Below are 15,178 nucleotides of genomic sequence, written 5' to 3'. Positions count from 1 at the left end.
TAAAATCAGGTTCATACTGTTATTTTTTGGTAGCATCGGAAGTGCTCTAGCCTTGAAAATTGGTGGAGAGGCTAAGGCACATGAGTTCTAAAGAACCCATAAACCGTTTGGTGAAATTCCACCCAGATTGTATTTTATTAAAATAATTAATATTTTTAATGGGGTTCCTAAGTCTAAACTTACGGAAATTGAAATATTAATCGGTATTAATCAAAATATGGGTGAGAATGATCTAGAAGGTGGATCAAGTCATGTTTTAATCTTAGCCGTTGATTAGAGACTTAATCTCGGCCATTGAAGACTCAACAGGAAAAATATAAAATGGAGACTTGGGGTTCATTTGGAAACACACACAAAGAGGTTGAGGAAATCAATTTTTTGAGGTGAGAAGTTCTCAGGAGGAAAATTGATTAGAGAGATTTTGCAGCAGAGGAGCAGTGAGAATCCGGAAGGAGGACTTTCCGGAGAATACTGATAGAGAGTTGGAGAGAGCTTGCAGAGAGGCAGTGCAGTAACCAGGAGAGTTGACACAGAAAAGTTGCCTGTCACGCAAAATCTAGAACTGTCGAAACAACCGAAACTCTCGTGAACTGCTGGAACAGCTGGGAGAGTTGGCACAGGGGCAGCACAGTAGCCAAGAGAGATGACGTAGAAAAGCTGCCTGTCACGCGGAATCCAGAACTATCAGGAGAGTTGACGCAGAGGGCAGAGAAGGTGACGCAGAGCGAGTGCAGAAATAGTCGGGGTTAGCCAGTCTTGTGCCGGAATTCTACTGGGTGAAGTGAGGTAAAACTCACTCAAATTTTCCGCCAGTATTTTCTCTGTAAAGGATTGCTAGATGAGCATCCTATATTTGTATTCAGATATTTCTCCTGCATAATAATAAACTCTCAGAACTGTTGCATCGATTTTCCCACATTGGGTTTTTTCGGGGATTATTGTATCCAAAAATGATTTTGTTGTATGTATCTTGTTATTTGCTCTGTTTTCTATTTCATGAGATCAAATATTTAATTAGTATAGGCTACAGAAGTAATTTTCTTCAGTATTCAGAAGAATAACTTGATGAATGTAATTTAAAAATCAAGTAGGTGAAGTAGATTTAGATTTGTTGCAGTGGGGGCTCCTTGAGGATTATGAATTTTCACACATACCCAAACCTGGCACATGCAATACATCTCTAGCGTTGGTGCTTGCTCCTGACTCCCCTTGAAAATTTATGGTACCTCTCCCTATTGGAGTACATTTCATTTTGTTTCCCAAAGTAATCTGGAGTCCATCTGCTCCTCTTTGTAGCTATAGAAATATTCTCTAACCCTTGTCATGTGAATTGATGCTCCACTATCTATATACCAGATTCTTTGTGAAGCTGATCCTGCTAAGCAAGCAAATTCGTCTTCAATCTGGAAGACAATTTTGAAGTCTCCTGAATGTTACTTTTGTCCATGGCTATACTTGAAAAGATTTAGTGTGTTATTCTTCTTTTCCACCCGACACGGATTCTGCTTCTGCGTCCAACCAAGATTTTGTTCAACGAAAATCTGAGCTGCAACTACTCTCTCTGACTGTTGGAATCACTAATCTGATCAATTTGATATTCCTACTTCCCTTCAGCTGAAAATCGAACTGTTGCCCTAGCAACTCGGCCTACTTGTAAATGGACTACGTTGCCTCTGCAAATTTCGGCCTGTTTCTCCCTCTGAGCAGCGAAATTTTCCTCTTCGCTATTAAACTTCCCAATGGATCACTTACACTCTGATACCATGTGAAATTTTATCTATTGCAGCTACTGGAAATTATCATTCTAACTCAAATTAATTATGCAGTTTATTTGCTACGGCAAATAACGAATAAAATCACAACTGCGATTTTCACTGTTAAAAATACTGTGGAAAATAAAATACTGGAAACTGAGAAATTTTAGCACACAATAATTTCGACACAGTTATTTTTGGACAATTATCGCTAGAAAAAACCGAACTTGGGAAAACCAGTGCAGCAGATGAGGGTTTTATTATTAATATTCAACAGCAATTCTGAGTACAATAATTTAGATGCCCAGCTGGCAGCTAACAATCTAATATGAGGAAAATACTAGAAAAAATATTGTGAGAGTTTTCTCTCACCCCACAACTATTTCCAAATTCATGGCAGTGCCAAAAGTAGAGCATTAGACTACAGTAAAATGAGCGTTGACATATGTGAAAGGAACAATGGACTTTGGTATTGTGTACAATAGAAGAAAAGACCCTCAATTATGTGGGTATACAGATTCAGATTGGCAAGTTTTATCGATAATAGAAAATCCACTTTTGGATATGTCTTTAGCTATGGCATGGGGGAAGTCACATGGACCAACAAGAAACAGCATGCAAAAGCCCTTTCATCAAAAGAAGTAAAATATCGAGGAACAGTCAAAGGAGCATGTCAAGTAGTTTGGATGGGGGGATGCTTTTAGATATGCAGATGCAACACATAGAGCCAACACCCCTATTATGTTACAATCAAGGGGTGATGAAGCTTGCCAAAAATCTAGTCTTCCAAGGGCGTACCAAACATGTTGATGTACATTGCCACTTCATCAAACAACTTGTAGAAGATGGATCTATCAAGCTACAGTGTTGTCCTATAGAGGATCAACTGCAGCCATTCTCACCAAGGCTTTGGGTCTTGAAAAATATATAAAATTATGAGATAAGCTTGGTGTAGTTAGTAGATTGACCATTAAGGGAGGGTACTAAAGTAATATTAGTTTAATAATGGTCAATTAGGTACTAGACTTGGGCATTAATAAAGTCAATTAGACTTTAGTTTATTTTATGTTTTTTATGTCTTATTTCACTTTAGTGTGTATTTTGGTCTATCCCACATTCAAAAAATGGATTGACTCAACTCCACTGTAATATATATAAGAGAGGTTTCACTTTCACACCATTCACTCATTAGAAAGAGCTTTTTTGAGATTTCTTGGTTTCTATGTGCTTGATTTGTAATAATACAACTCTTGTGAAAATATGAAATCATTTCCTATGTACTACTGTTTGAAAATATGAAATCATTATGTACTGTCTTTTGAAAATATGAAATTTCCTTTTGAAAATATGAAATCATTCCCTATACTATCTTTTGAAAATATGAAATTGTTATTTTGTTTCTACATAGAATATTTTTATAAAAAATCATCAGTTTTCCTTTTTCTTCTCATTATTTTATTTTAATTATTTTAACATTTATGTTTGCAAATTAAGTAAATAAATATTTTTTTTTATTTTCTACCCTTTTTTTAAGGTTTTCGTCAAGCCTCTACACCCTTTGGCATAATTTATTTATCTCATAAGTGGCTCCCACTTTCAGCCCCTCTCCATGAGGTTTGAACCTGAGACATGATGGGGACTAACCCCCGCACAAGCCAGCTGGTCTACATCTCATTGGTCGCTTGTATTTATATAATGATCAAATATATTTTGTTATAATTTTAAAAAATTTCTTAATTTTGTTTTTACTTATTTTGATACTTATATCTGCAAATTAAGCCAATAAATAACCTATATTTTCTACTTATATGGTGATCAAATATAATTTTCCCTGCCTTACCAAGAAAATCTCTTAATTCTATAAGAATTTCGTAACAAATAAATCAATTATAATATTACACAGCAATTTTTGGAATGTACATTAACCCCCCTAAACAATGTATTATTCTTTCCCTAAAACAATGAGATTATTAGCAACATAGAAAAATGACGACATTGACAATAGCTTTAAGGGTATATAAAGATAACGTTTCCATTATGGTGGCGTGTGCAGAATTTAGCTGAATTGGCATCAATCAATTTACTTTTGCAAAGTGGGAAAGATTCATCAAAGTCCTCTTCACCATCAAAAGGACATGAGCCATAAAATGGCATGTAAGAAATATACATTCTTTCATCCATTACACATGCAATTGCTTACTTGTCACCTCAGGTCTCTATATACCTTGTACACATGCAGTCCCTTTCTTGTCAACTAGTAATCTATAGAGAGGGCATATACGTGAATCTAAATCAGCGATTTATTTTAGCTTTTAGCATTAATTTATTTAAGAGTTCATTCTCGTATATTTTTTTTTGACTTAGTATCAATGTTCTTGAAAGCCTTCCACATCATAACACAGATTTGGAAATCCATGGTAGATGGTTACTTCTAATTTGTTCAAAATTGCAAAATAATGATGTGTAATATTACAACATTGAAAATTGTACAATGTTAATGAATGGGATGGGACTCTTTAATTCAATTCAAATTATCTGCAATTTTCAATTCGAGTAGTTATGACAGTGTTGTACTACTTTCTGTTGGAATATTCAACAATACTGAGAGGGGTGAATTAATATTAACAATTTTTAATTTCAGAAACTCGTAAATATAGAGCAAGGCATATAAATATACAGAGCACAGAAATTTTTAAGTGAAAGCCCAAAGTAGAAGAAAATCACAGAATGTTTTTCTTAATATATATAAAGTGTACATTCAAATTTATCAACATCAACTAAAAGGAAGCACTAACTCCCTGGTTTATCAGCACCAACTGAAAGGAAGCACCAACTCCCTGATTTATCAACACCAAAGCTTGCACAAGAGTCAATATTAGTCAAAGAAAGTCAGCCCTCCTAGCAGCTGCTCCACTTTCCTTCACACAGTCTCTGGGTTTCCCAATCACAACCTTCTTAGCAATAGAACTTCCCTCAACAAATGATCCTTGAACTCAACCTCCTTATCAGCAAAACTCAACTTCAACATGCCCCAAACTGGGACTGAAACTTGGACTTTAATGCACCTAAACTCAACCCTCGAGCAATCAGAACTTGACTTCTAAAACTTTGCCTGCTCCACAGGGTTTGACCTCCTCAACAAAGAACAATCTAAAAAAAACTGAAGCTCACCTTCAAACACAGCAGGATTTGGCCCTCAAAACAAGCCTTAGTTTGGCCTTCTTTGTACTAGAACTTTGATCTTGAAATTCGACTTCAACAGGGACAAGTCACTGCTTTCAGGATAGGCCTAAAACTTGGCCTTCCACACTAGAATTCAGCCCTCTACACAAATCAGTAATTTGATCTTCAAAGTGTTCGGAAATGCAATATGGCAGCTATTATATTCAAATTTTCCTTAACCTTAATAATTGTTTGTGAACTTTATTTATCTTCTTGTGTTTTCTTTATTCGTTCTTCATCAAACAATTATCAAGAGCAAAATAGTGAAGACAGTGGACACAGAAATTAGGCTCCAAGCCAGGGCAAAACCACTCCAAGGGGAAAGCCCCAAAAAATCTCCCTTTCTTATAGGATGTGCTTCAAATAAGACAACCAAGACCCAAACCCTAGAGCAAGTTCTCCAAGTAAAGTCAGCCCTCCAAGAAGCTCTTCCAAGTAAATAAGATCAATAAGGTTTGATTTTGCTTTAACCAACGTCTAGCTTTAGCGTCAACCTTGCAAATTCAACCCTATAGCTGCTACAGAAACCCTAATTCAAGCACAAGACAACCTTGATTGTGTATTCCACTAGTTGCTTCTTTGATGATGATCTTCCTTCTTCAAGTATGACAATGCTTCTTCTTCAATCCAAGGAGAGATGTTTGAGGTGTGATCCTTTCTTCAATGAGAGGGAGATCACTTTGATTTCCTTGATGATGATGAAATGCTCTTCTTGCTTCCTTTGGATGATGATATAGAATGTGTAAGCTTCCCAAAATACTCCAAATATGTAGAGCCCTTCCTTTGAATAGAGGTGTGGTCCTTTGTTGATTTTTGTAGCTTGGGAGGTACTCCAAGCCTTGAGGATCGAGAGTTTGGAGAAAGGAGCTCCACAAGTGGCCTTGTGGGCTTGAAACCCAAGCTTGGGGTTTTGCACCCATCAATGTTGGGGAAAAAACCATGGAGAGATTTTGACATGTGATGGATGAGCATGATAGTGGACGTCGAGATGAATCTGATGCATCGAAAATCATCTAATTATGAGTTGTGGTTGAAGAGATATGAATTTTTGAAGTTAAGTATGGGAAAATTGTCTAGAGAAGTCAAGTCGGCCTTGACATGAGGTGACCCTTTGATGGGCTAGACATTGCCCTAGAGACTTGTATAAAAAGAGGTGAGTTAGACCTCATTTGAGATAGATCCTAAGTGCATTCAACATCAAAGTTAGCTCTGAAATTGAGTATGGTTCTGAGGCAAGAGGAAGGAGATAGTGCAGCCAAGTTTTTGTGAGGGTATTCTCTGTGTTTTTTGGGGTAGATCTTCTGTGGAACAGGCCGCAACCCAAGGCAATAAGTAAGGTTACTTTACAAGGTCAGGTTTGTGGGCAGAATCAAGGTGTCTCCCTTTCCAGATTAGGCTACAGCGAAAGAGGTAAGTACAAGGGTATTTTTTTGTGCTTTTTTGTGATGGAATCTCTACTACAGGTGAGCCACATACTACTATAGGTTACAGAAGGTGATTGGTGGAGTGTTGAGGGTCATCAAGCCTTGTGGAGAAGGCTCTCTATAGGTCGCAACCTCTATATGAACGGCGCAACTTGTACAGGGCTAAAGGAGGCTTCAAACGTGATTCCTTGTGCCCGGAGGCAGCCGTAGTTTGCTGTAGTAATCTGAGATAATTCAGATCCTTATGGAGGTGCCCAAGGTGTCTAGAAGATCAAGGAAGGGACAACAAAGTAGGTGGAAGTTTGGACAAGAGAAGAAGCAATTTTGGAGTAGTGGTTTAGGGTTGTTGGGTGCCCTAACCAGTCTTGAGAATGCACAGAAATCGAGGTCAAGGAGGCAGCAATAGTGAGTTGTATATGTCACCTTGTTGATGTTTGGATGTTAAGTGGATGAGGGTCTTAGGAGAGGAAAAGTTGAAGAATTCTGTTAGCAACCATGTGGAAGGGTCTCCATAAGTGTTGGATGCCCTAACTAGGAGCAGATGCTACAACAAGTATTGGTCGCTCGTGGTTGTTGAAGGGTAGTGTGAGAGTAGACCAAGTGTGAACGTGGATTGGGCATTTATGGTCTGTTGGAGGACAACATGATAGTGACCAAGTTGGAGCCCAGTGTGCATCATCTTAATGGACTTAGGTGTTTGCTAGAGTGGCAGTTGTTGAGTTCAAGGTTTGATCAACTAGAGGAACAGTTGAGCAGCCCTAGACTTGTGTGTGGAGAAGGACTTCTACAACAGATGATAGGCAGTCCTCCTAGCTCGTGTTCATTGTAGAATATGGACATCTTGCAGTGATAGTGGCAACCCTCCATGCCCTATGTTATTCTTCATTGGAGCAGTGCAGGAAGAACATACTGGGTTGAAGTCCCTGAGTAGCTAAGGAGCAGCAGTGGGCAGTGGTGAGTTGTTCACAAACAGAGTTGTGAACAACTCGACAAGATTCTTGATGTGTTCTACCCTTGATGGACTAAGGCACAACTTGTGAGTAGATTGGATAACCGAGGTTCAGTGATTAGATGGACTTGGATCGTTGATAGAGGTAGTGATGCAGATCGGTCGAGAAGGTACAAGGTACGACCGAGAGGAGATGAGAGAGCATGTGACAGCCAAATGTTTAGAGCATATTGTTAAGGGAAAATTGGTTGCCTATGGACTGACACAAAGCCCCAATTTTGTATCTTGTACTAGTGGATGTATGAGGGCCATTATCCCTGGTACAGGAGCCCTAGATTGTTGTGTTATTCAGTTTGATTAATATAACGAATTTGGGTTATTTTACAAAATTGTAAAAATTTGTCTATATTTTGTGCATGTGTGATTTACTATTGTTTATATTTCGCTGTGCAAAGTAGTTTCGTTGTGATTCTTGGTTTGGTAGCATCAAAGATTTAAGATTATATCCCAGACACCAAGATCATGGAAAAACAACATCCTTGAGGTCTTCTTATTCTTCCAAGAGTTATTTCTTCAAAAATGATAGTCTTTGTGATGTGTTGACTAGTCCTTGATGCTCTTCTTCTTGTATTTGGCACTTATGTATCCTTCTTCAATTGAGTGATCTTCAGGCTGCCTCTTCTTGTCACCTTATATCTAATACCATGTTGAGAAATCTAGGGTAGCTAGATTAGGGCGATTGCTCTATACTTGATAACTGCTTGTATTGTTCTTTTACTTAAACTTGATGTAATTGTATTTAGCATCTTCTTCTCTTGATTATTATAATTTTCTTACCATTAAACATCTACCAAACTATGAAGATCAATAACACAAATGGACATAGGATATAGGCTGTTGACCAAGGCCAAAACCTCTCCTAGAGAGGAAAACCCACAAGAATTCTTCTCTTCTTATAGAATCTTCAAATGAGGAATTCCAAGACCTTAGACCCAAGACAAAGACCCCTCCAAGACCAAGTAAACCTTTTGTAGGTGAGCTTATCTTCTACAAAGTCAACGTTAGTCAAACAATTCCAAATTTAGATTTCAGCCTTCTCTTCATTATTTCAACTACTGCTTTAGGTCTACAACTTGTCAGCCTTCCTGCAATAGTTGCAGCTTCACATGTGTGGGAGATAGAGGTTGAATTTGATTTTCTCTTCCCTTCGCTTGGATTGCTTCTTCTTCTTTGGTAATCGGCTTCCAAACTTTTCCTTTTGAACCCAAACTTTGATCTTTTATGATGACTGCAATTTCTTCTTTTGCTGCAACAGAATTATGCCATAATTCTTTCACACGTGTGAGAGGATGTAGCCCAAAAGAGTCTTCAAAACTTTGATTTTTCTTCCTTTGGTGCTCCTCATTTTCTCTAACCCTTTTTGGTCTCTTTCTTATTCTTGTGATTGAACTTCTTGGATGATTCCTCCTTCAAATGAGGTTGAGTGTCCCTTATATAGAGTCTTCCTGTGAGGGTCAAATAGCCCTAATTTGGCCAACTTCATCTTTGTAGGATGACTTGTCTTCTTGTGGGCCGACTTGGTCTTAGAGGGGGGACTTTTGACACTTTTGACTCGCAATAAATTTTCTTGACTTGATACAAGATGCCCAATAGGATCTATTACATATTACGGTGACTCTTTTTTACTCTTTAACTTGATGAAAAAAACCTTAGAAACGCACAATGGGTGCTTGACCTAAAAATAAATTAACCTAGAGCATGAAACCCATGCTATAAAAATAATAATAATAATTTTGCTTTTCTTTACATAAAATCAAGAGTACATAAGACATTATGAAGACCGAACCTAGTTACATATTTCAACAATACCATCACTAACCAAGCCCATGTTGTGGCGGGGAATCCCACCTGGATCCTGTTAGCTCTGTTGTGCAACACTGATTTTCTAAGAAGCATGGTCTATGTGGTTGTGTCCAAAGGGGCTCACATTGGTCACTTTTCCTTCTTCTTTCCTATCTCACTTACTCTCCACCACCTCCGTGTCCCTATTTGCATCCTAAACCCGACAAAGTGACTCCTTTTGGCTCTAGCCCCAATCGGAAAACCCCAAACCCACCATAAAACCTTACCCATACGCCCTCATGCGCTCCTAAACCCCTCGCCGCAGCCCCACCATTGATTCCCCCCCGCCGATCCAACGACTCCCGTCGCACCCAATAAAAGTAACCCGCTCTACCACTCCTGACCGTCAAATCATCTCTGCCATGATTTGAAAGTCTTCACTTCTATCGCGCCGACAAGTTGATCGAGCGATAGCGCGCGATGAGAGCGGCTTTTCTCTCTCATCCGCCGCTACGTGTTGATCACTGAATGGATGTTGAAATTTGGTACCAGAGGACAGGTGGTTCCCTTAGGCTTTGATCTTTGGCCTAGGGAAAAGTGTCCAAAAGAATTTAATTTTTCTCCTAAAGTGACTTTATAATTTTATAAAGTTAAATATTATTTAAAAGTGACTTTAAGTGATAAAGTTACTAAGTCTAATTTTAAAGTGACTTTTATAAAGTCAATAAAAAATTAGAAAGTAAAAGTGACTTTGGAAATAAATGACTGAGTGGGTCTTTATTAAAGTGGGGTGAATTAAAAAATAAAAAGTGAGATTTAAATGAGCATTTAATCCCAGCCTTAGATCTCAATCTATTTCAGCCATTGGATTTAGGGATCACCCAAAAGTCACTTGGGGTTAGATTAAAGAAGGAAAAGGAGGAAAAGGTCATTCATTCTTTCATGAGCAGATTGGGAGAAGGAGAGCAAGAGAGATTTCTGAGCAGGGAGGAGAAGGAGACAGCAGCTTGGCACACATTCCAAGGCAGCAGTTGAGCAGATTTGTACAACTGATTCAGCACACAGTGAAAGGCAGATTTTGGCATGATTTTTGAGGAGTGGTTTGCACAAAAATCGAGGAGCAGTTTGCTGATTTTTCTGCACGCAAAACGAGGGTCGTACAACGCATTTATTGCAGTCCGTACAGTGCATTTAATGTTGGTCGTACAGCAGCATTTAATGCTGAAAGTGGGCACGAAAATCGAGGAGGCCGTACAACATTTATTGCTGTCATGCTTGCTGTAATTTCTAGTTTGCTTGAGGCATGGGAAAGGAGATAAGTTGTAAATTTGCTTGCTGATTTTTTGCTGAATATTTCTCACTATAAAAAGGCAATTTTCAGAAATAAAGAAGAGCTCTCAAACTGGTTTTCCCCAAGAGTTGTAGGGGGTTTTTCCAGGGTCACATTGACCAAAAATCTCAGTGTTTAAATGTGTTTTAATGGCTGTTTATTACTGCTGATTTTTATTTCTGCAATTTCCAGCATTCTGTAAAATTTCCAGAATTTGTGTTTTCAGCAAATTTATTTTTTTCCAGCTTGTTAAATGTATGGTTATGGGAAAGAGAATTTAACTATATGGGAGAAATAAGGAGAAACTGAAAACCGGGGTGGGAAAACAAAAATTTCTACATGGTATCAGAGCTTAAGTGCTGAAGTGCAGTTCGAGACAGCAAGGAGGAAAAATTACAGCTGCTGATTTTTCACTCAGAAAATTCCAGCAAGCTGATTTTTTCATAAACAACAGTTTTATCTTTACTACAGCAGTGCTATTTTTCAGTTTTAGGACAGCAGGATGTCATTGGGATTGAGGGTGGAGGATAGGCTGGATGGGCATACAAATTACAGCGTTTGGAAGGAGAGAATGCAAAGTATCTTTGAGGAGGAAGAAGTCTGGGATATCATGGTGCATACCACACAGAACACTGTTGTTGTGCCTACTGATGCTACTCAGTTGGTTGAGTATAATAAGAAGAACAATAAGGGTAAGAGGCTGATTCTAGACAAAATCAAAGACCATTGCATTCCTCATGTGAGAGGAAAGAGCAATGCCCATGAGATGTGGACAGCATTGTCCAATCTCTACCAGAGTACCAATGAAAACCGGAAGATGGTCCTGAAGGAGAAACTGAAGAACATTAAGATGGGTAATGATAGTGCAGCTGGATATCTCACAAAGATTACTAATGTGAGAGATGAGTTGGCAGTGATTGGAGAGGTCATTCCACCCACTGAGTTGGTGCGGATTGTAGTGAATGGCCTCCCCCGTTCATGGTTGAACTTTGCTGATGGGGTTTGTGCGCATGAGACCCTTCCCACATGGGAGAGGTTTTGGGATGATTGCATTCAGACAAAGATCAGGAAAGGTTAGCTTGGAGCAGCCAAGCCAGTTGAGCAAGATGAGGATGTAGCACTGATGGCAGGAGGCAAGAAAGGCAAAGGGAAGAAGCAGGCTTCCACAAGCAGTGGTGGGGGCAAAGGAAAAGGTAAAGGTAAACAGGGGAACACACAGAAGGACTATTCCAAGGTGAAGTGTTGGAATTGTCAAAAGATGGGACACTATGCAGTTATGTGTCCGGAGAAGAAGAAGAAGAAGGGGAAGAACCAGGACGTGGCAGCTTCAGCAGAGATTGAGGACTTTGCAGGTCGTTTTGACCAGGAGTTTGCGTTCACTACGTGTGAGTCCTCTAGTGCAGGATCACCTGCCACACAGGTTCAGAGGGAGCATGCTTTTCCCTCAATTAGCGGAGCATCTTCAGGTATCTGGTATGTGGACAGTGGGGCTTCACGCCACATGATAGGAGTCCGTGAGTACTTCTCAGAGCTTTCAGAGAGTGGAACTGATATAGAGGTAGTACTCGGTGATGACAGAGTTGTTAGAGCAGTCGGGGTGGGGACACTGACATTTCAGAGGAAGTCCAAACCTCCCTTGAAAGTGTCAGATGTTCTTTATGTGCCAGGGATGAGGAAGAACCTCATATCCGTCTCAGCTTTGGAGGACAGAGGATATGAGGTACTGTTCAGGGGAGGACAGGTGTTGATGTATCCTAGGAGCACTCCAGTTGATTCAGCTAGAGTGATAGGTGTACGCCATGCAAAGGTGTACAAGTTTGCATTCCAGCCCCTTTTGGCATTGAGAAGTAGTACCGACAGCAGAGCTAGCAGTTTTGAGCTGTGTGAGATTTGGCACTGCAGGATGGGACATATGTATCATGGAGCCTTGAGGACATTGCGGGAGATCACTACAGGTGTGCCAGATTTCAGTACTGATCACTTTGATACTTGCAGAGGTTGTGCGATGGGCAAGTTTGCCAAATCCCCTTTTCCCAGCAGTGACAGCAGAGCGACTGGGATACTTGATTTGATTCATTCCGATGTGAGCGGTCGGATGTCTCATGTTTCCTTGAGTGGATATGAGTACTATGTTTTATTCATTGATGATCACTCCAGGAGGACCTGGATTTATTTTTTGAAGACCAAGAGTGAGGCCTTCAAGCGGTTTCAGGAGTTCAGAGCTCTTGTGGAGACACAGACAGGTCGAAAGATCAAGTCCCTGAGGTCGGACAATGGAGGAGAGTACACCCTTGGAGAGTTTGTTGACTATTGTGCGGAGGCAGGCATTAGAAGGGAGTTCACTGTTCCTTACAACCCCCAGCAGAACGGGGTTGCAGAGAGGAAGAACAGATCCATCATAGGGGCTGCCAAAGCCATGTTACATAATCAGGGGTTGCCATTGTTCTTGTGGGCAGAGGCCTGCAACACAACTGTTTACTTGTAGAACAGGAGTCTGCATCGTGCCTTGGGGCACATGACTCCGGAGGAGGCTTTCTCTGGGAAGAACCCTGATATTGGTCATCTTCATATCTTTGGATGCATTACATACTCCTATATACCCAAGGAGAAGAGGACCAAACTAGAGCCCACCGCAGAGAAGGGTATCTTTGTGGGCTACAATGAGACCTCAAAGGCCTTTTAGATTTACATTCCTACACAGAGGAGAGTTGTTGTCAGACGGGATGTGAAGTTCGAGGAGGACAGGGCCTTTAGGAGGTCACAGGAGTTAGAGTATCTGGATCAGCCAGACCCTCAGCAGCGGTTGAGTTAGTCGCAGGGATCCAGTGGGCAGGGATCAGGAGGTACATCTATGAGGATGTCAGGTCCGTCAGTGAGCAATGGCTCACCGAGCCAGAGGGGTGGTGCTTCGGGCAGCATGCAGAGCAGTTCATAGAGCAGTTCACTAGGGAGTCCACTGATGGACAGTTCACACGGTACCTCAGCTTCTACAGGTTTAGGTGCAGGCAGGAGGACAGCATACAGACAGTCAGGAGTTCAGGCTCCTGATGATGATGAGGAGGAGGAGTTTCATTCTCCGGTGGGAGAAGTGCGCTCAAGGAAGAGGAAGCCCAAGTGGCTTCAGGACACCTTGAGAGATGCCACATCTGTTGCTGAGCCGAAGAGGCCGGTTAGAGAGAGTAGACCACCTGAGAGGTTCTGTAGCTATATGGCAATGGTTACCAGCATCCTTGACTCTGAGCCTTCTAGCTATGAGGAGGCAGCTAGCCAGCAGGTCTGGAGAGAGGCCATGCAGGAGGAGTATTCTTCTATCATGAAGAATGATATTTGGGAGGTGGTGCCAAGGCCTGAGGGCAAATCCATGGTTACTTCCAGATGGCTTTACAAGGTAAAGCATGCTGCAGATGGCAGCATTGAGAAATTCAAAGCAAGGTTTGTGGCTAGAGGGTTCTCCCAGGTAGAGGGAGTTGATTATGAGGAGATCTTCGCTCCCGTGGCTCGATATACTTCGATCCGCTCCATTATATCGATAGCAGCAGAGATGGGTTGGAAGATCCACCAGATGGATGTGAAGACTGCATTTCTCAATGGCTTCATACAAGAGGAGGTGTACATTGAGCAGCCATCGGGCTTTGAGGTGCATGGGAAGGAGTCCCATGTGTGCAGACTGAAGAAGGCCCTTTATGGCCTGAAGCAAGCTCCCAGAGCTTGGTACTCCAAGATAGATACATATTTGCAGGGGATGGGTTTCACAAAGAGTGAGGCAGATCCGAACCTTTACTTTATTGTGATTGGTGAGGAGCCTCTCATTCTGGTGCTGTATGTGGATGACTTGGTCATTACAGGTGCAGAGAGACTCATAGAGCATTGCAAGAGAGATCTTGCGACGGAGTTTGAGATGAAGGACATCGGCTTGATGCATTACTTTTTGGGCTTGGAGGTGTTGCAGGAGGAGGGGAATTTCTTCCTGGGGCAGGGGAAGTATATTGTGGACATCCTTAGCAGATTCCACATGGAGGATTGTAGACCCATGTCGACACCGATGATCACCAACTGGAAGAAGCTTCATGCTTCGGATTCCGAGTTGTTGGATCCCACATTGTACAGGCAGTTGATTGGTTCCTTGATGTATTTGGTCAACACTAGACCAGATATCTGTTTTGCAGTCAACACGATGAGTCACTTTATGTGTGAGCCTAGGAAGGTTCACTGGGTGGCTGCAAAACACATTTTGTGGTACTTGCAGGGGACAGTGGATTATGGTTTGGGCTACAGGCAGGGAGATGGAGTGAGATTGGCAGGATACACTGATTTTGATTGGGCAGGTTGTGCTTCTGATAGGAAGAGCACTTCAGGGTGTCGTTTTGGGTTGGGTTCAGCAGTAGTGTCATGGTTCAACCGGAAGCACCAGTCAGTAGCACTGAGTTCAGAGGAAGCAGAGTATATGGCAGCCAGTCTAGCTAGTTGTGAGGCTATCTGGCTTCGCAAGATGTTGTTTGGCTTGTTTGGTCAATCGTTGAGACCTTCAGTGATTTACTGTGATAATCAGAGTTGCATTAAACTCACGGAGAATCCAGTATTTCATGACAGGTCAAAGCATATCGGGATCAGATATCATTTTATCAGAGACTATGTTCAGAAGGGAGCTGTGAAGCTT

At 41.0% G+C, this 15,178-nt stretch overlaps 2 protein-coding genes across 2 annotated transcripts in view; both read left to right on the top strand.

The window, feature by feature from the left end:
* Nucleotides 1–4,092, top strand: part of LOC149224623 (putative serine/threonine protein kinase IRE4) — a gene marked incomplete at its 5' end in the record, with an annotated part of 486,106 nt that extends 482,014 nt beyond the window's left edge. The window contains one exon of the mRNA XM_089388232.1: nt 3,808–4,092. Coding sequence (XP_089244358.1) covers nt 3,808–3,900 — 93 coding nt within the window. The remainder of the gene's footprint in view (nt 1–3,807) is intronic.
* The window catches only part of LOC149224622 (2-Cys peroxiredoxin BAS1, chloroplastic), a 50,445-nt gene continuing 39,168 nt past the window's right edge, over nt 3,902–15,178 (top strand). The window contains exon 1 of the mRNA XM_089388231.1: nt 3,902–3,908. Within this exon, the coding sequence (XP_089244357.1) occupies nt 3,902–3,908 (7 nt within the window). The remainder of the gene's footprint in view (nt 3,909–15,178) is intronic.

Source organism: Pinus tabuliformis, chromosome Q (assembly GCF_031772625.1).
Source record: "Pinus tabuliformis cultivar Carrire ecotype Pingquan chromosome Q, CPIR1, whole genome shotgun sequence".
In the NCBI taxonomy this organism is placed as follows: Eukaryota; Viridiplantae; Streptophyta; class Pinopsida; order Pinales; family Pinaceae; genus Pinus; species Pinus tabuliformis.
The sequence above is the reverse complement of the archived record's forward strand: the minus strand, read 5'-3'. Positions and strand labels throughout refer to the sequence as shown.